Source organism: Anoplophora glabripennis, unplaced genomic scaffold (genome assembly GCF_000390285.2).
Source record: "Anoplophora glabripennis isolate ALB-LARVAE unplaced genomic scaffold, Agla_2.0 scaffold88, whole genome shotgun sequence".
Lineage (NCBI taxonomy): Eukaryota > Metazoa > Arthropoda > Insecta > Coleoptera > Cerambycidae > Anoplophora > Anoplophora glabripennis.
The window spans coordinates 594,123-615,033 of record NW_019416799.1 but is presented as its reverse complement, the minus strand read 5'-3'; the positions used below and the strand labels follow the sequence as shown (position 1 = coordinate 615,033).

The 20,911-nt window shown below is 35.3% G+C and overlaps 1 protein-coding gene across 5 annotated transcripts in view; it reads left to right on the top strand.

Annotated features, from left to right (window-relative positions):
• The window catches only part of LOC108912019 (interference hedgehog), a 41,816-nt gene extending 21,669 nt beyond the window's left edge, over positions 1-20,147 (top strand). Inside the window, exons 2-10 of one of the 5 annotated variants that reach the window (XM_018717153.2) lie at positions 12,194-12,275; positions 12,434-12,663; positions 12,770-13,205; positions 13,419-14,428; positions 14,482-14,701; positions 14,826-15,002; positions 15,072-15,223; positions 15,296-15,336; positions 18,940-19,047. In XM_018717153.2, coding sequence (XP_018572669.1) covers positions 12,206-12,275; positions 12,434-12,663; positions 12,770-13,205; positions 13,419-14,428; positions 14,482-14,701; positions 14,826-15,002; positions 15,072-15,223; positions 15,296-15,336; positions 18,940-18,952 — 2,349 coding nt within the window. In that variant the 5' untranslated portion in view covers positions 12,194-12,205 and the 3' untranslated portion in view covers positions 18,953-19,047. Of the gene's footprint in view, positions 1-12,193; positions 12,276-12,433; positions 12,664-12,769; positions 13,206-13,418; positions 14,429-14,481; positions 14,702-14,825; positions 15,003-15,071; positions 15,229-15,295; positions 15,337-18,913 lie in introns of all 5 variants that reach the window. The other 4 variants (XM_018717154.2, XM_018717152.2, XM_018717155.2 and 1 more) reach the window with 4 other exon arrangements.
• Positions 20,148-20,911: the final 764 nt, after the last annotated feature.

Genomic DNA, 20,911 nt, shown 5'->3' with positions numbered 1-20,911 from the left:
AAATTTGTCGTCACATTTTTTATATCATCTACAAAACAGGAAGTCGATTCAATAAAGTACTAAGTGTCTTGTCTCTAGTTCTGAAAATGTACAGAAACCGAAGCAAATGCAGATTTTTTAAATTAAATCATAGTTTAAGGTACCAAAGCTGACGTTCGATCACCTTCTATGATGGCTTCGCAGAAGTCCCGCAGCGATCTTCGTCTTAGATGTGGATATTTGTCTTCTCCGAATTTTGCCCATCTTTAGAATCTGTTTGATTGGCGGTATGGTAATTCGTCTCGTGTTGTCCAGTTCCAACTTCGTAATATTCGGAGAAATTTAAATTTCCGAAAGTTTTTTTGGGTTCGAAAGCTTCCTGGAGAGTTTCAACAGAAATTTTTGAAATGTGGATGAACATTTTTTGTCCCGCATCTTTGACTTTGACGTATAAGATGCAATGATTATACCATAGCAATAATTTTGCCATTAAATTTTATTTGCTCAAATATCAGAAAATTACCACATATAAACAAACATTTACTTAGAGGTGAAATATTTCTAACCCAAAATCTAAGTACTCACACGCATTACAATGAAATAATCAATTGTTCAAACATAAAATTTGTACAATTCCTCTACCCGGTCCGTGTCAATATGCTTTTGGAATTTTTAGAATATTTTGATGTTCAATTGTCTGTTTATTCTAAATAAATATAAAACTTATACATTTTAAAGTAGGAGACAGTGTTTTGACATTGGAAGGCTAATTTTTTATGCTCCTAGCGTGGCTATCTCGATAATTGATCTCACGACACGATAAATATTTACAATTTGTGCATTGTTCTACGTGGACAAAAACAAATTTTCCCCAAACCAGGATACTTCATATAATTACGTTTGTATATTAATTTCTACAAAAATTCCTTACTCAGCTGTCATGCCGAGCGGTCATAATCAAGGGAGAAGGTATCTAGTACCATTAATTTCCAACCACTCAAAAGATAACGTATTAACGACCCCCTCTTAATAAACAGGTTTGGTCAGGTTATTAAGGCATCAGAGAATCGGACTTTACCATGTCTAGTCGGCGTATTGGAAATAACTGTCAATTGTTTTATGAAAATAACTCGGATGTTTTGATAATTTAAAAAGATTTACAGAGGGAATGTAAGTTTCGTGGAATGTAATCGCGCCACATATATTTTCTAACAACTGGTCTCGCGGGAAGCAAAAAATATGAGTAATGATGTCCGACTAGTAATTCCCGTTGACCAGGGCGAGCAATCTTCCATTTTCTTCGAGGTAATTATAAACTCATTTTTGAACACCTGGTTATCATCAGCGAGCTCACCCAAGGGACAGGCAGCTTTATGTGTAATACGCTTTTTTTTTTATAAATCTCGGTCTAAAAATCAGGTTCGTAGAAAATGTTAATTACCTACACAGCGTCTGTTTAGATAGTAGCGTAATAATAGGCAATGATATGTGGTATATAGTTAGGTTCAGTAGCTGAAACATGTACATTTTGAGAACAGCAGTTCTCAAAATGTTTAAACATTTATTTACTGTAACATACGTCTGTAACATACTGTCATAATCTTCCCATCCACATGTAGACAACTCTACTCAGTACAATACATACAAGTAATTAATTGACATTTAATAACAGAAGTCGACACATTCCTGATTTCTCCTGTTTGTATTATTCGTACAAGAACCAATAACGGAAGGGTGCAAGCCATCTAGCGGATTCTCTGTGCGTTTTTGCCCATAAAAACGAGATCTTAATAACGCGAAGCCCCCAAGATGTAACAAGTCACGTTTTATTGTTTATCTCTATCCCTCTGAGATGCCGAGGAACCCTGAATAAAATAACCATTCCACAGCGATGAATAACGGCCGTAAGCGTTTTCGACTTTTGAGGTAACTAGGCAGCTTCTACGTCCGACATTAGATTGTTTGTGAGGTGTTTGACGTCTGTTGTCCGGATTATTTATCTACCTGCTGCTCGTAAAAGGCCTGCCCAGGGTTCGGTTCGATACTTTTGTGTAATGTGGTGGAGGACACCTTTCGAGAAATACTTGTTTCTTTCGGTGTATCGCCTGCTCCTTGGCCTAGGGCCTAGGGTAACGCTAATGAGATCATTCTCATTTTGAGGCTACCTCGGCACTATTTCATTTCATTTCCTGATTCTTGTGTTGTGCAGTGTTAAGCTCCCATTGGCGTTTAGAATACAACTATATACAAAAAATTTGGCGTATTGCACATAACTTTTAATTGTACTACGTTCACTTTACATATTCCAATTAAGTAAACTATGATCAAACATGATATACGCGTGATAAGCACGTAGTTGTAAAACTATTAGTCGAAACAAACAGCTTATTACGCTTGTATCATGTTTAAACATTGTTTACTTCGTGGGAATATGTAAAGTGAACGTAATATAACGTTTATTAACTAAGCGTTTGTTTATACACAAAATATTAGACAAAACAACACAATGTCTTTACTAATAGTTGGCAACAACTGTCAATTCGTCAGTGTGTGGCGCCATCTGCTTGAATATACGTAAAGGCAGCGGGAATTTTGAATATTCTATTTACATAGTTATTTTTTTATGACACAAATATTCATGAATGGTGTATGTGCTAATATTAACATTTCAAAAACAGAGAAATAACCGGTGTAGATATTGTAAAATTCTCGGTAATAAAAAGTTCTGTATTGCATGCTGTAAATACACATTCACAACATACTATTGAAAATGATAAGGATGCGTTATGTAATCCTTTTTTTTTCTGGGAAATGTTTACACTTCAAATAATAAAAATAAATAAAACGTTATCTCTTGTCGGTAAAGGTGTCTACAGTAGATATGCAGTTCCCCACACATTTCGGAAGTATAGTAACTTTTATTTAATTTTTTTCAATGTCGCACGAATACACGCAACAACAAATATAGTTGTTCCAGTACGTGGGGGACATATATGAATTAGGTTACTGTATTCTACTTTTAGCAGCTTTATAAGGGTCCGATTTTTTAACAGAACTACATACATAGAATTGGCCACTGCAGCGCCATTTTTAAATCTGTCTTAGTTTCATACAAAAGGGACGCAGATTGTTTTACATAGTATAATGTAGATATCTTTTTCTACAAAAAAAAATCGTAATGAATAATTAAGATGCCGTTAAACTCACAGGTTCCAGTCCAAACGACATTTTCTTAATGAACACATGCCATATCAGAGAAATATTAAGCAGGTGTTCTCAATGCCGACTAGGAAGGTATTTTGTAGGTCCAATGGAAATTTTAATTTCTCATGGCACAGGACCATTAATCACCAGATAAAATTATACAAGCGATAGCCATATAAGAAATGTCACCTCTCTTATCTAAGATCTGGGATGAGCTGTTTTATTACGCAGGGTACGCTTTTAGAATCAAATGGTGGGAAGGGAGGGGGGGTGGGGTATTAATTTAAAATATGTGCATATTTCGAGGCTTTATTAGCTCTGACGCGAGGAACCTCGGGAGATACAGACCGTGTATCGATGTGTCCGAGAGTACCACCTGCGGTTAAAGCTTAATCCACCCAAACCGGAACACTCGGTATAATCGTCGAACCGATCGGAAACGAGAGCAAATTGTGTTTTTCAGACTGTGGCGTACTTACACGTTTTATGTTACATAAGTCTATTTGTATCGTTTTCATTTACATTGTTATTGAATGCTACTGTTTCGCTTTTTCCTGTTTTTTTTTTGGGGTGGGAGGGGGATGAATTTGTTTTTAATTGTATTTACTTGTTTTTGTAATATATACATATATAAAAATATATAAAAGTAATAAACTTTGAAGTTGCATTCGAAATACAAGGTTATATTGCCAAAAACAATCGTATTTCGTCTAGCTTTCGGAAATGTTTAGTTCTCGTATGATTACTCTCAATTGTTGTCCATCATTTTTCTGATGGGCGTGATAAAATATTGTACTGTAAGATTGTTATCGCATGTAGGACGGCAATGAAGTTTTTAGAATTAAATCAACACCGAAACAGTCTAAAAATATTATTTACATCATCAACGGTGACATAGAGAGAAATTTCAAAATTAAGGATACGCCAGGCGTGATGGTTATCAGTAATTAACATTCGAATAGCATTGGGTCAGTTTAATCTTTGCCTGCCAACCGGGATAATAGCCTCTCGAAAGAGGTTCGATTATCTTTATTCTAGAATTACCTGCTAGCGGCCTTTTATTTTAATTAGAGCCCCTCGCAAGACTTGTGCTCTGACCGGTAATGGTGCAAGTTTCGCACCATTCGCACCTTAGGAGAGTAACGTTTCACTTTGCTTATGTTTGTAGAAGTACAAAAAACACCTGAACCGAAGACCCTGACTGTCCAACTACTCAATCATTAAAGATAAAAATGTATACTGTAATGTTTACACCGTCCAGTATTTCATCCCGTAAGCAAATTAAAAAATACATTGTCGAGGGGTGGACGTATTTGTGTCGATCTGTTATTTTCGTAGACGGTGTTTTTCTTTCAAGTACCTTTTAAGTTGTTTAATTAATATTTTTTGCGGACTATGCTCAAGCTCGTCAAGCAAATAGGCCAAAAGTTGTGCAAATCTTCATATTTTCTTTTTCGTGTAACCATTTTTGTTTGCTTCGATTTCAAACAAGTGAATACGATCGGCGGGGAACTGGACAGACGGTGAGTGAACCTGAACTAGTGTTAATTTATGTCCGTCGTCTGAGCGATTATAAATTTAAAAGATTACCCCGATCGGAAACTTTTAACTTAACGATGCAAACCAGTTTTTGTCGACCATTTAAGCGTTATAACAATTTTGTTATATTTAGGTGAGAACTTGGAGGAACCTTGAAGAGTGGCGCCAAGCAATGATACAAAACTTCTTAGTTTCTCACCATTATAGTGAGTCAGTGTACTAAATTGGCAAATTTACGACCGCGAATGACGACTGCTTTACTAATATATGCCCATTTTAGGTAATTAAATGTGCTAATCACTGTTTAACTATTGTCGAAGAATTCCTAGAAATGATAAAGATGAATTTATTCGACGTGTTTATCGGGATTTGAATGATTTGGCGTGTAATTAATTAGATTGATCTTGGCGTGGGAATTGGAATATTAGCATATATTTATAATATTTCAGTTTTAATTAAACACTTGAAATTTTGGTATAATCGAGAGATATTTTGAAACTAATTGAAAGGTAAATAAAATAGTCGTGCTTGCATGTAGGCCAGCGAGCTTGTTAACAATCTTTCAAAAAGTAAATATATACCGCGTGCAAGAAAAGATTAGGGAAAAATGGCTTTTTAAACAAAAAAAATTGACGAATTCACAAAAATGTCATGAAATTTCATAGTTTCGAAAATCAAGAAGTTATTTCATGCTTTCTTTTGCACGGTAGGTATAGAATCGGGAAACATATCTTCTAAATAAACATTTTATTAAATAATAAATTTAGAATGTCAGCATTTGAATAAATGTTAACGTTTTCCATTCTTTAACAATAAATAATACTTAAATAAACATTCAGTGTCTATTAAATTGATAACAATAAACTGATGACAGATTAGGTGCTTGTTTTGGAATTCCATTAGAAATTTCACAGCCATCCTCGCAAAAAATTATGCGATATCCGTTGACTGCTCGAAAAAACAGTAAATACCTTAAAAACCAGAAGAGATAGGTATAGGGAACCATTATACAATTTGAAAGAGAACAAAATTGTTTCATCAGGCTGTGCAAAAATATATAATTACATTAAAAAAAATAAGCTAAGTTGGTTTAAAGTTGACCAAATTCGGCATTAAATTTCTACCATCCTGTATAAAATTTAGTCATTTTGAAATTATGGCAGGAAAGCTTAGAGTTTTAGTCATGTCCCCTATAAATTTTATCGTTCTAACTTTAATATTGTAAAATACACATCTTTTTGAATTAGGCAGCGCTTTTTAATTTTTTTTGAAAAAATTAAATATATCAAAAACGGTTAACTTTAAGAATGGGAAACCTTTATGAAAGTTCACCTAAAAATCGACGTAGAATCCAAAATTGCAATAATATACAGGGTGTTCCATTTAAAATAACGAAGATGAAGCCAACTTCCGGTGTAACCGGAAGCGTTATGTGGACGCCATTATTTTAGTTGACAAGGGCATGCCCGAAAACACTTGCCCAAATTTTCAAAATTAAAATCGAAGTAGTCTGGACTATGTGTAATGGCTCGTCACTGCGGGACACCCTGTATATTTTATAACTATTTTACTATACATTTTTTAAATTCTAAGAAGTTTTTGAAGTACTTGGATGTATATTTTTTGTGTGTTTGAGTGGTTCGTGTTGAAGTGGTTTTTAAGGAGGATTACAGCAAATAAAACTCAGTTGGCTACGCCCCTGAGCCCTCTAGATGCGACGGTTTCGTTACGGGGAGCGTGCATCTCGTACTTGCGCCGGTCGTGCCCGCTAAACATGGCGAGTCCGTTCCATTTCTTCTCTTTGTAAATGACAATTCAATTCACCGGGGTCCGGTCGGGCAGGCTGTGTTCTCGGAACGATTTCGCGGACCCTTTTGGCCTTCGCCGCCGCTCCCGTATTTTATTTGTTTTTGCCCCGCTGACATTTCCAACTTAATTTAACAAGACGGGGCATTTTTTCAGGCAGCGCGCTCGCGGATCGTTCGCAGTTAAATTTTATTTGTTATACATCTTAATTACGGGAGAATCCGGCGCGTTTTTTTCCTCGGCGTACGACCGGCTCAGACGTGTGCATAAATGCATTTTAATTGCGGCTTTGTTATAACTTATAGCCGAGCCTAATTACTTCGCGTTGTTGATATGAGCAACACCATGCTTTCCCATATTCGGAACATCGCACAAATAACGCCGTGCTCTTATTATGGGAGTTCGTGTTGTTCTTTCTGCTTAATTTGAAAACGAGAATAAATTAGCCTTGGCTTCGCTCGATTCGCTCGTATTGCATAATCGTGTTCCGTTTAACATTACGTCTGATTTTAATCATTCTAATACGCAAAATCTGCAATAAAAGTACAATTTTAATCATATTTTCGTGTTTACTGAAATTTGTTTAACACAAGTTTGTTAAAAACGTAATTTAGAAATAGCACATTAATCCATAGGCAACCAATAATGCTACTGTGATGCTTGCGCTGTTGCCACAACATTTATCAGTGACAATTTATCTCGTCACCATATAAAGAAGGGCGTAAAAACTTATACGGTTATTTTTCTTGTTATATCAAACCATGTAGTCCAGGCGATAGAGCAATAAAAGTAGGCTTTGGCGTTTGTGTTTGAATTCATTTATTTTGCTGTACAGAAAAATCCCAAATATTATGTAGAAAAAGAATCCGAGTTTGCCTATTCCAAAAAAACCATTGCTAAATTCAGGTGAACAACAAACATACAAAATGAACGAAAAATTGCCCGTTTTTCGACATATTTTTTTCTGTAACATTGAAAGTAAGCCCTAAATCAAAGTCATTCTATATTTTGTGTTTATTTGATAATATTTGGGATTTTTCTGTACAACAAAATAGAATGACTTCAAATACAAACGCCTCGAATGCTCTACTGCCTGGATTAATATGACAAAAAAAATTATAAATGAACTAATATAACTCAACAAAAATACCCACATACTGAGAACTGCTGGGGTCGAGAGCGAATAATACTTTAACATTTATTTTTACCATTTTTAATTTTGACAGTTGTTTATAACGAGCGTTCAAATAAAAACGTGGTCGAAGTTGGCTCTGACACATTGGACGTAGGGAGTAGCTTATAGCAACCAACTTAACCTCATTTCACAACGAGCTGTATAGCAGCTGTCAGTTTCAATAACGTTAATGACTATATAACTTTATTTTAAAGAATAATCGTGATAACAATAACAAACAATCCTTGTTCCAAGCACTTTTCACACCTGCTCGGGGTATTGTTTATTTCACGAATCTTGTCTATAAGTCGAGCCTGCAGATGGTTTAAATCAGGAATAGGCAGTTCAAAAATAGTGTTTTTAAGGTAAGGCCACAAAAAGAAATCACACGGCGTAATATCACATGACCTCGGTGGAAATTCATGTTCAGCATTGAGACTTATTAGTCGATTTTGGAAAACTTCCCTCAACATCGTCTGGCCTGCCGTATGTGCCCTTGCGCCATCTTGTTGAAAGTAAAAGTTTGTAATTTCGTTTTCTTCCAGCTGCTTAACAAAAGGAGCGATAATTTCTTCCCTATACCTTTGCGCAATAAGAGTACCATTAAAAAAAAATAGGTCCATAAGTCCTCCTTCGATTGAGAGCACACCAAACTCCAAAAGTTATCTGGTTTTTCAGAAGACCACATCTCATATTCTTACTTAAATGAAACCAGGCTTCATCAGAAAAAAAGGTGATATTATGAAGTTCACCGTAGTTGTTTAAAAACCATTCACAAAATATAGCCCGTCGCGGAAAATCAACTTCATGAAGTTCTTGCTGACAAGTTAAACGATAGGAGAACAAACGCAAATCTTTTTTTAACTGTGTGGCAGGTACAGACTGATACTCCCACCATTTGTGATCAAACACGTACAGAAGTTCTTGGCGCATTTTCCATTATTTGTTGGACATTTTCTTTTAATTCTTCAGTCCGCTTTTTAGGTCGGCCGCTTCCTTCTTTTCTTGTTACACTGCCCGTTTCACGAAAAACATTAACACAACGCTGAACTGCACTTTGAAAAATTTTGTACTCAACAACACCGGGAAATTGATTTTGAAATTCTATGAAACATTCCTCAATAGAATACTTCCATATTCAATCAATCTTGCGTCCATTTCTAAAGTAGGACTCTATGATAAACACTTTTTGTTCTTGAGAAAACACCATTTTAAACGCTTTTTAAAACGAAAATATTCAAATTGATAGCGGCGATATAGCGCTTTGACAGATGACGTTTAAGTTCATTTGCTATACGCTACGCCCTACGTCCAAATTTTCAGAACCAACTTGACCACGTTTTTATTTGAACGCTCGTTACATATAAACTCTAATTAAATGGGTATTGTACCAATGGATGATTGATAGATGGCGTACCTACTGGAAAATGTGTAACTAAATAAGAATGAGCTGCACTTATCCACTACGCCATCTACCAATCATCCACAATCCGCTTCTTTGACTTATCTCCCGTTAAAAATAATCCTCAAAGTTCGTAAACACGCATAGAAGTAAAGGATATTCTTATTGTTACGGATTCCGTTCGTAGCTTCGCTTCTGCCTTTGTAGCGTAGATAATCAGGTGTCTGTTTTCTTTCTGCATTTGCGGGTATTCCGCCGCCACATCCTGTAACCGGCGTGTTTTCCGCAAGATTTATCGGCGCGCGAAGCCTGAAAAAAACCTGTAAATAAACAGAAGGTAATTTAGCGGTATACTGCAAAAAGTAAAAAGCGAGCAGCGCATTTTTCATGGAGACGAAGTGACATTCTCAGACGATATAATTGCGTCCAGTTTTACAAATCAAAGGACATATTTTCTGCGATGCGCCTCACGACTTTATATTATATTTCTATCCGTATAAACGGGTTCTTATAGATTTCCTTTACACTTTTTGTGAGGGTATCGAGTCAATAATAATAACTAATTACAGAGCAGACAGGCGACAGGTCGTGTTCTCTTGAGTGGCGACGTCCACAATTGAGTGAATGTCGACGATGGGTAATGGTGCGTTTAGATCGGACACTTGTGTCCGACACATATCAAGAGTGTCTGGTTCAAAACTTCTACAATACTATACGTCTCAAATGTGCTAACTCCTCATTTTGAATAGGAATTGCAAAAAAATGGGAAGCTAAAAGTTTTGAAAGAAAAAATAATAGAAGCATGTTAATCTCAGTGTTAATGATATCTGTTATTGTTGATATTGTTAATTTAAGTATGAGGTTACACATGTTTAACCCTGTTGTTATTATTAAAATCCTTCTGAGTGTACCATTCCGTTATATTCTTCAGTGGTTTGGAACTGCAAGTCATCATCAAATAAAATCACTTCGAGAACCACATACAAAAATATAATGAAGCCATGTACAAAAACAAAAAACGCGTGATCCCTGCCGGAATAAGGTGGATTTTAATTTAAATTCCATTGGGTAAATATGTGGCGTTTCAAAAGTTTCGAAAAGAATGGATTTTTTGGAGATCGGTTCGATGATCCTGAATAAACACACGTTTAATTTCATGGTTAACGAGACACGGCAGCATGGGAGTTTTATTATTAACGTAAATTAAATCGTTTTTTTTTTTTTGGAAAAAACAGTTGATTTAAATTTATGAAACCACTAGTTTAATACTCAGATGTTTTTTTTAAGAAAAATTAAATATGAAATTAAATTTTAATACAAATTTAATTATTAAAAAGATTCCATTTGGTTGTTTTAATGATTAATTTTTTTCATCTCCGAAAAAGGCAAAGAAGAAGCTATTTTTGGTAGCATTTTGATATTTTTTGTCACTTATAATTTAATTTTCGTTTTTCTGAAGTGACAGAAATATGTTCCAACATCCTTTCGAATTACCCCGTATAAGATCGATTATGTAAGATGTGTTCTAGCAGGTAAATAAATTAAATGTTTGTATGGAAATACGGGTGGATAGAATTTCCTTGTTTTCATCACTTCTCGATGTGAAATAGTTCGGAATACCTACGTAGATCAGTCCCACATATTCCTTAATAAGTTCACGTTATTTATAGTATAACCATTTTAAACAAATATGTGTTAAATACACCGCGAGACAAAAAATATGGACGTAACAAGATTTTGATGTTCGCTGGAAGAAATAGGAGAACAAATCAAATTCGAAATTGTTAGTAGAACGAAAACCTACGACCGATTAAAAGGGAAAGAATATTTTAAACATTTTCACTTTCGTCGGTTGCAAGGCGACATGTCCCGTTTTATTGCTGCTGGTGTAAGTGTACGTGAGCTTACAAGGAGTTTGGGCGGAATCAGAACTTTACTTTCAACTTTTCCTACGCACGTTCGCTACAATTTCTTTAATGAATTGAGCTCGAGGAGCGAGTTTTAAAATAGTAAATATTAAGCCTACGTTGAGAACAATTTTGAAACGTTAGTGGCGATCGGGAATCAGTTTTAAGTTGATTAGTTTAGATGATTTTGTAAGTATTCCTCGATTAACTTTTAATAAGAAAATTCACATAGTCGATTATTTTTTTATGGTAATTATTAGGTAATTTTTCCAGAAATTGTGAAAAACTACGTTAAGCTCGTATAATAGTAGAAAAAAAAAGGAAGAGCTAGGACATAATATAATTTTTTGTACATTAATTATATTCATATCGTACAGTATAAGGCAAATTGTCCACATTTGAAAATGGAAATTTGAAATAAAATGTTTGTTGTCACTTTTGAATCAGACGTTTTGAATTTATCGCCATCTGTTGGTTCAGATAGGTATTTCACGAATTGTTTTCAATTTTCATAGCTTATAATTCTTATAGCATGAAATTCAAACAAGGGTATATTAGGAAGATGAAATTATCATTTATTTAGTAGGAAAAATGCTAGACCTCCCAGCTAAAACGTCGATTTTACATCCTGCATCCTGTTTCAAATAATGCGTATTGATTTCGTGTATACGTCATTTCCTTGATCACAAATCAAAATTAACGGCAAAGGGCTTTCGTAATATGAGTAGGGTGTCTCACATAATAGGTAATAGTATACTGATACTAAAATGAAGTACTCGACTCTATCTAACCAAGAAATCGCTGGTAAAAGTAACCCTTTCAGGAAACACTACTACTACTTTACGCAAACATCGCATCGGATATGCTTATACAATACCTGAGTTGAATTGGATCGACTTCCGGTTGTTTTGCGGAGATTATTAAAAACGATTAAACATTACTGCCATAGACTGCCTACCTTTTAGAAGGTTATTTATACTGAAAAAAGGTAGTAGAAACATTGGCTTTGTTTTTGCATCGCGAGATGGCGCCTCGTTACATATTTTGAAACGTGTGTGACGATTTAAAATTTCACAATTAATGTCGCATATTACTGTTAATTTAATAATTTATATTATTTTTGTGTAATAATAAATAATTAACAAAACATAAACTAAATTTATTTATTCTTTCTTTTTATAGGCATGCAGCAATATGGAAGGCACCCATGTGTTTGGCACTATTTTAATAGCATCTGTGGTAGTTTTCGATTTGGTGCAGTCAGGTGAGTCGAAATATTTTTCTAACAATAGTTACTGTACTAAGTGATCATAACTACTATTCCGATTTAAAAATACTGTTGTCCATTTGCTTATTTTTAAATATTTATAAATTCTTGCTGCGGAATTTTCAACTAAACTTTACGATATGCGCTTTTTTCAGACTTCGAATATATGGTGACCAATCCAGAGCCGATATCAGTGTCGTTCGGTTTTGACACGCTTTTAACATGCGAAATGAACATAGAACCTGATAGGTTCCAATGGAAGTTTTATCCTACAGATGAACCATACAGTTTAAATAATGCTATTAATTTAAGTAACGCAACATTCCATCTAATTCCAGAGGAAAAGTACACTAAACAGAGAAAAAAGTCTTCATTAACGGTGCAAGTAAGTTTATTTGTATTTGTAGCTGTGACAGTTAACTTAAAATTTATAATAAAAGAAGTTGAAGTTCAGCAACTTCTTGGTATGTATATTGTTTCACTAATTTCAGGTAAACAGCACAAAAGCGGCAGGAGACTATCAGTGCCTCGCCTACTACGGGGCATACGTGGTGGCTTCGGTACCATGGCTGTTAAGGATAGCAACCCTTAAGCCATTTCCCAAACAAGACTCTAAGGACATTACCACCACCGCGGGCAATACAGTTTTGTGGAGGTGCATCCCGCCTGAATCGAATCCAGAACCATATATAGATTATTACAAAAGCGATCAATATGTCGCTTCTTCAAACCCAAAAATTCAGTCGGAATCACTTGTTCTTCCTAACGTGACTGTCGATAAATCAGGCGTGTACAAGTGTAGTGCGAGTAATACTCTGGAAACTGTGAATTCAGACACGTCTTTGAGTCTGAAGGTGGTTAAGAATGCTCCTACCAGATCGCCGTATTTTATCACCGAGCCTAAGAGTAAATATGTTTCGTTAAAAGGTTAGTCATGGAATTATATATGCCCTATATTTTTAAACAGTTTCAATTGTCTTATGAACTTATATATTTGCTTGCATTTTTTATAGTAACTTCATTTTTTTTACCTTGCATTACTATTTTGTACTTGGCGTCACTGGGAGATGTAACTTTGCGAAAAATATTAATACTGTGTGAACAATTTATTGTGAATAACCATTTTTATTCTTTAAACAGGCGATAAAGTTTTCCTAGAGTGCTCAGCCATTGGTAACCCAGTTCCTAAAGTAGTGTGGTTTAAAAAAAACGGACGGCTGCCCGACAAGCGTTCGGAAATGCTCGATGGAGGTCTAAGCATCGTTAATATCACTTCCTCGGACGATGGCGTCTACGTTTGCAGTTACTCAAACAGTTACGGGTCCATTTCTCATCACATCACGTTGGTGTACAACGAAGAACCAGCCATAGACTGCCTTATGAACAGCACAGACGTCAAACAGGGAGAAAACATAGATTTAAACTGCATTATCTCAGGGGTTCCAGAACCGTACGTTTCGTGGTTCATCAATGGATTCTCCGTAAGCAACGACACTGCCGTAGAAGCCGTAGGCAATAAGATTTACTTCAGACCGGTAGAGAAACGACACGCGGGGAATCTCCAGGTATTCGCCAGGAATAAAGTGAGAACCGTGTACACCAGCATCATCATCAGAGTAATTCCCTTAACGTCAAGCGTGGATTTAACCGTAACGCCAGAGCATACGCATCGGAGGCACGGCGGGAGGACCAGCTCGACGAGAAAACCGTTTAAACACGGTAAAGTCCCCAAACTGGTGCCCCCAAGTAAACCGATAATCTCGAGACTGAACGACCAGGCGGTCGTTGTACGTTGGAGCGTACCTAACAACAACGGCCTGCCCATTAGTTTCTTCAAGGTGCAGTATCGGGAAATAGGCCCGGCGAACTCAAACGACCTCCATACGAGGAATAAGGGATCGAAATGGAAGACGACTAATGCCGATATAGCTCCGAATATTCAAGTCTACGACGTGACGAATTTAAAGGCCGATCATATATACAAGTTTAGGATAGCGGCGGTGTATAGCAATAACGATAACAAGCTTAGCCCGAACTCGGACAAATTTCATTTACGAATGCTGGATTTTGATACGAAGAACCCCCTGCCGATACCCATTATTACACACACAGAGGTCGTTAACGCAACGTCTGTTAAAATATACTGGGAGGTGTGTATGAAATTGGAGAAGTTTAATTTGTTTTAAACGCGTTTTTTTTGTAGTGTTCTAAATCGGCCAACGTAAGTGTGGATGGCTTCTACATTAGTTACATGTCGGCCAGTACGGCGGGCGATTACATGAAAGCAACCGTGGACGGGGAAAACACCAGGGAGTACGTGATCACTCATCTCCAGCCCGATACGATCTACGACATCAAATTGCAAAGCTTTAATTCGAAGTTTGCCAGCGATTTCAGCCCCATCATGAAAGCAAGGACAGGCAGTATGTATAATAACGATATTCCGATATCCAAATTAGCGGTAACGTCACAAAATAGTTTTTTGCGCTCTCTTTTCGTTAAAAAATCAAAATAAAACTTTTTATTCATACTAATTGACCTTTTCAGCCAACCAGTCGTCGATGACGACGACGACTCATTCCCCGATAGTTGCGGCCGAACAAAAAGAGGCTGGCTTCGGAAATTTGTACGTAATAATAATCGGAGCTGTAGGCGGATGCGTCTTACTGATATGCGGGATCGTTTCTATAATTATATGTAGGAAGTGGAAGAAAAACAAATCAGGTAATGATCGATTTTTAAAGTAACACCTTCCGTTCACACTTTATCCTGCTATTAATCCAACGTATGTAGATAATCGGGACAAATCCACCGTCGAAGATCGTCACGTGGCCGAGGGAAACGAGTACGTCGAGTACGGGCAGAAATCTAGGGCGAACGGATGCGTTCTGCCGAGCAACAGAATAACCATTACTCCTAATCCTTTGGCGGAGGCCGACAACAAGGTGAGGTACATATTTATTCATAAGTTCGTGCCATTCAAGTTTTGCGTTTTGTTCATGAAATAATTTTTACAGAGACGCAAAGATATAGATCTATGCAAACGCACCAAAGAAAGGTACTTTTATCTAATATGCACCCGTAACGCGCGAAAAGTGTTTCTAATAATTTGAGTTGCAGCACAAGCGGCTCAAAAAGTGTGTGTCGTAATGTTTTCAGCATGATGTTATTTTTTTAATTTGCACCATACTTAATTATTCACATATGCGTACACGATTATATTTATTTTTTTTTATGTGGGAATTGTTCTTAAATTTGTATTTTCTTTATAGTATTACAGTCCGACTTATAGACGTATACTAATATTGAGATAAAAATAAATTACAGCAATTTTTCTTTGAATGATGACTGGAAATGTGTGATACTTGTGTTATTATTTTTTTATCTTATTTTTAAATTTATGTATATGTATAGCAGAGGGGGATATAATGAGTATTAGGTGTTCCAAAAGTCTTGATGAAGTAAATACCCAAATGTAATATCTGAATATAGTGTAATAAACTAGAATATTTCAACGTTACGCAAAAGTGTAATATTCGACGGTGAAAGTTAATTTATTTCACTCTCTCTTTAAGCCCATCAGCGCCATTTGAACTTCTGAAAAAACAAACGTGCCGTACCACCACTAGACACCGAAATAGATAACTGCAAGGTTATAAATTTATACTACAGGAAACACTTTACTAAATACCACTTTTATACAAGTTCTATTTAGATTCCAATACTTCCAATAGGGAGCGAAGAAATTACAGTATTACAAACACCTTCTCAATAAACTGAAACCTAAAATAAATGTGGTATATTCGGTCACTCTCTTTTGCTGAATTAGCTTTAGTTTTGTGTTGTCTGAACGTTTAGTGCTCTGTTGTCATATCACATCAGGTGGATCGATATCTTGTAGTTCAACTTCAACTATAGTAGGATCATATTCGATGCAAAGTAATAAATCATTGTTTGTCAAGGGATCCAATGCAGTACGCTTTTAAGGGTTTTAGAAATTAAATAATTTCTTTATACGCTATGAAGGAACGAGGGGATCAGGTCACGTCTGGCACCCTTGTTCCTACAAAAATTCCTTTATTCTCATAAACTATTTATTTTAAATGTAATTTATTATAAATCCAATTTGTTTTTTAAATTCCACATATGTACTACATTTTACTTCTGTACGCGCCACTGTTGTTTACTTGTTTTTTGAAGGCGCCCTCTGATTTACAACCAAGCTCGCCAGGTTAGTATTTGACGCATAACCGACCACTTCGTACACTCGATGCACCTGGGCGACTATAGCTACTAACAGAACACAGTGCGTATGCAGCGGTATTTCAGATTTTACATTGAATTTCATTTTAAATTTGAAATGGTTCATCTTACGCCTCCTAAAAATGATGACACGATTTTCCTTTGATAAAAGACCGACAACTTTTTGCTCTACTTTGCATCGAATACGATCCTACTATAGGCCATTTCCAAAGATCTTTGAGACAGATTCACAAACTGAATAAAATTTATTAAGAAAAAATTCAAATACAAATAGTTCTTTTAAAAGCAAATCTTAATAGTCCAAGTCTTAATAATATACAGGGTGTTCCTAAATAAGTGTCGCAACGGAAACATGTAAATTCCTCTTGAAAAAAGAAACATTTATTTCCTCTTCCATTTTTTTCTCTGGGCTTGTGTTTTCGAGATATACGGTGTTAAAACTTTAATTTTTTTTTTAGTTTTTTGCCAATATCTTAGGAACCCTTTGAACTACTGAGCTTTTGTACACATATTACCATTATTAATGGCTACTTTTTACGCACCCTTCTCGAATTCATTGGACGTGCCAGTGGTGGAGATTTTAAGGTATCGTAAGGGTTTTTTCCCCCTAACTTTTACGCCACTGGAAAAATTGACATGACAGCAAATTCTGAAGCGCCAACGAATTTTTCACAAAATGAGTTCTCTTGGTTCATGGCTCTAAAGTCAACCGTTTTCAAGAAAAATGACTTTATGAACAATAACGAATATTTAATGTATGTATTGAAGTTCGCGAACATATTTTGTAAATGTTACTCGCCAAATTGATAAAAAAAAAAGTTAAAATCCTATCTGTTGTTAAATTTCGTTAAAATTGTTAATTATTACTACCTATTTTTTGAATTACAAAAGATTTTCGAAACGTTAGCAAAATGTTTGTTTTTGTCCATAAAAAATCATTTTTCTTGAAAACGGTTGACTTTAGAGCAGTGAACCAAGAGAACTCTTCATGTGTAAAATTCGTTGGCGCTTCAGAGTTTGCTGTCAAAAGTCAATTTATCCAGTGGCGTAAAAGTTAGGGGAGAAAATCCTTACGATACCTTAAAATCCCCACCAATGAATTCGAGAAGGCAACTGTTTTAAAAACAGTCGAAATATTAATGTTCAGCACTTTGACAAAAAAAAATAATACCAAATTTCTCTTGAATATCTCTGTTAGTTTTGGAATTATATTAAATAGATTTTAGTTTTGAAAACTTTACTACCCTGTTTCGAAAAGGGAACATTTTGAAAAAACGTTCTAACTCAATTTATTTTAAAAAGTACTATCATATACTTTCAGTTTAACTTAAGAACGAAAATACTAGATGGCGACTCTCCCATAACTTCCCTGCCGCCCTAGATCATGGCTTAAGAGAGAGAGGGCTCTCTAGTAAATAGGCAACCAGTAATACATTTTTATAGATTTTACTACACAGTTTATCTAAAAATGAATTAATGCACAAATAACTGACTTTCCTCCATTCTAACGCAAATTTTCTATAAAATGGAATTAGTTTGAAACTCAAATTACTCTTTGGTGTAAAGAAATTTGTAATTTGCATCGTAAATTACAAATTTCTTCACAATAAAAAGTAATTTGAGATTTAAACAAAATTCATTTTGTAGAAAATCTGCGTTAGAATGGAGGAAAGTCTGTTATTTGTGCATTAATTCATATTTAGACAAATTGTGTAATAAAATCTATAAAAATGTATCGCTGGTTGCCTATTTGCTATAGCTCTTAAATAAGTATAAAGGAATTTCATGCGAGAATCGCTATCGGCTATTTTTATTTCTAAGTTTGACCAGTTGTTTAAAAGTGCAGTCAATCAGCAAATTTGTCTTCAAGCTTTTGCTTTAGCTTTAAAAAGTTAAAAGTACGGAAGATGGTTAACATTTGGTACATTTTTAAAATTAGATATTCCAATTATTCCATATTTGATTTACCTAAATGAGCCCTAACTATTATGTATAAACAAGCACTAAAGTTGGCGCAAATCGATTTCCTATATTCAGTTATTTTTGGGATATTTACTTACGATTTTGGGGCGCCGGTACACGTAATCTGTTTATTCCATTGTCTCTCATTTAGTTTGTTGTTTCACTTCATAAGCTCAGCATCTCTCTGAAAACGCATAGGCTCTCACCAGTTCTTGCTTTGAGACGTATAGAGGCTGACGTGCATGTTTGTCGCAATTTCGAAAGCAAAATAGTCGTATTCTCTGTCGCAAGCGCACACCCTTGTTGGCTTCACAACTAACTACTAATAGCCTATTTTGTGTATTGCTTTTTTTTTATTTTATTTTTTATTACTCACAACTAAACCTAGGTTAATTTCATCTTATTTCCAGAAATTTCTAGCTCGGTTGTTTTCCAGAATCAGAACATGATTGAGATGTCGCGTTTGACAGCGCAGAATAACAACTGTGCGACCGTTCATCAAGAATCCTCGTCCGGATCGTCCGCCCGCGAAGAGTCTCCCTCGGACTCGAAAGAGAAGTGTAACACGAAGAATCCCGAGCTGTACACGGATAAAAGCAAGCGTAGCAAGGTTTCTCTGGAAAATGTCTCGTCTGGAGAGAATTATGTGTAGCGTGCGATGTTGAGGACGTTGTTGAGCGATTCTGACTTTTTGCGTGATCGTTCCAGTGATATTTTCCATTTGAAGACTGCGGTTAGTTTTTAGTTCTCTTTAATAGCATTCAATATCCCTTTGACATTCTTCCCGATTTTTTTTCCTCGATCTAGAATCGGACGATTAGTTGAAGCAATTAGATGGGGAAGGTGAGTTTTTTTATCGAACGTCGTGCTATATGAATGAGATACTGCTTATGACGATCTATAAATGCTTGCTTAGTGTTATAATTTTTTAGGGGTTACGTAAAAATTAATTATTTTATTTTGATACGTGAAAATAAGGGATTTTGTTCTGTGATGTTTTGTCCGTTAGGAGAATATACTGCTCTCGATTTTTAACACGCCTTAGTAGTTTAATCCTGATGAACGGTGTCATTTGTTTTTTTCTTATGTTCCGACACAAGGACGATTTTAAACGTTACACGAAAGTATTAAGACTTTGGCCTACACTGTACATTAGATTAGATTTTTAAAGTAATTGTAAATAGGACGTCTGTAAATAAGAAATATTATCGGAAGGATCTTGACTTTTAAAGCGTCGAACGGTGATTTTAAGCTATTATACTAATTTATTTTATTTTGTACTTATTCCTTTATTTATGAATATCTGAAGACTAAACTGTTTGCCATTAGTTTTAATTTGTTTAATTTATTCGAATGATTAATTTTATTTGCAGTGCTAGGAGGCAGCTATGTAATTTTATATTATGTACAGGGTGAATCAAATTCGGGGAGATTGTTCTCTCTGAATCTTGAAAAGCAAAAATTACTTCTTAAGAAGGCGCTAGAGCAAATAGGCAACCAGCAATACATTTTTATAGATTTTATTACACAGTTTGTCTAAATATGAATCAATGCACCACTTTCCTCCATTTCAACGCAGATTTTCTACAAAATGGACTTCGTTTGAAACTCAAATAATTTTTAGGTGTACAGAAATTTGTAATTTACGATGCAAATTACACATTTCTTTGCAACAAAAAGTAATTTGAGCTTCAAACTAACTCCATCTTATAGAAAATCTGCGTTAGAATGGAGGAAAGTCTGTTATTTGTGCATTTATTCATATTTAGACAAACTGTGTAATAAAATCTATAAAAATGTATTGCTGGTTGCCTATTTGCTATAGCGCCCTCTTAATTAAAGAAGTGATAGATTGCGTGTATTAAATACAATGTTAGGTCCACGTCCACACCTTGTGCGTTTGTTTTGTTTCCAATTTTTTATTTTTTGTATGTGTATATAGGTCGTTAAGAACGATTGTTAGGGGCGAGATGTAGAACCTGAAATTAAAGTACTTACAGCTTATTAACTATTTTTTAAAAAGAGCAATCAGCTTTTCACTCAGAATTGTAATTATTATGATTAGAATTGTGTAGTCGTATATATTTATTCCAATTTTTTATTAACAAAATTCCACGTGGTTGTTATGAATACACTTTTGCTATGTTGAAATAAAATATGTTATTGTTGGCTTTGTTGTCTTTTATTGGATGGTTAGGTGATTAAATGCTGCTCAAACAGGTAGGTATGCACACAGCTTTCGTAAATGATTACGAGCCGTGTGGCTGTCAAGCTTAGGCAACCAACATTGCAGAGTTGCAAAGAAAACGTTAAATCTTAGTGTCACTAATGTTAGCGACTCGTTTACAATGAATGATGACAAACCGTTACATTTATGCTCGAGATCATGCGATTGTTGATTAGAATAG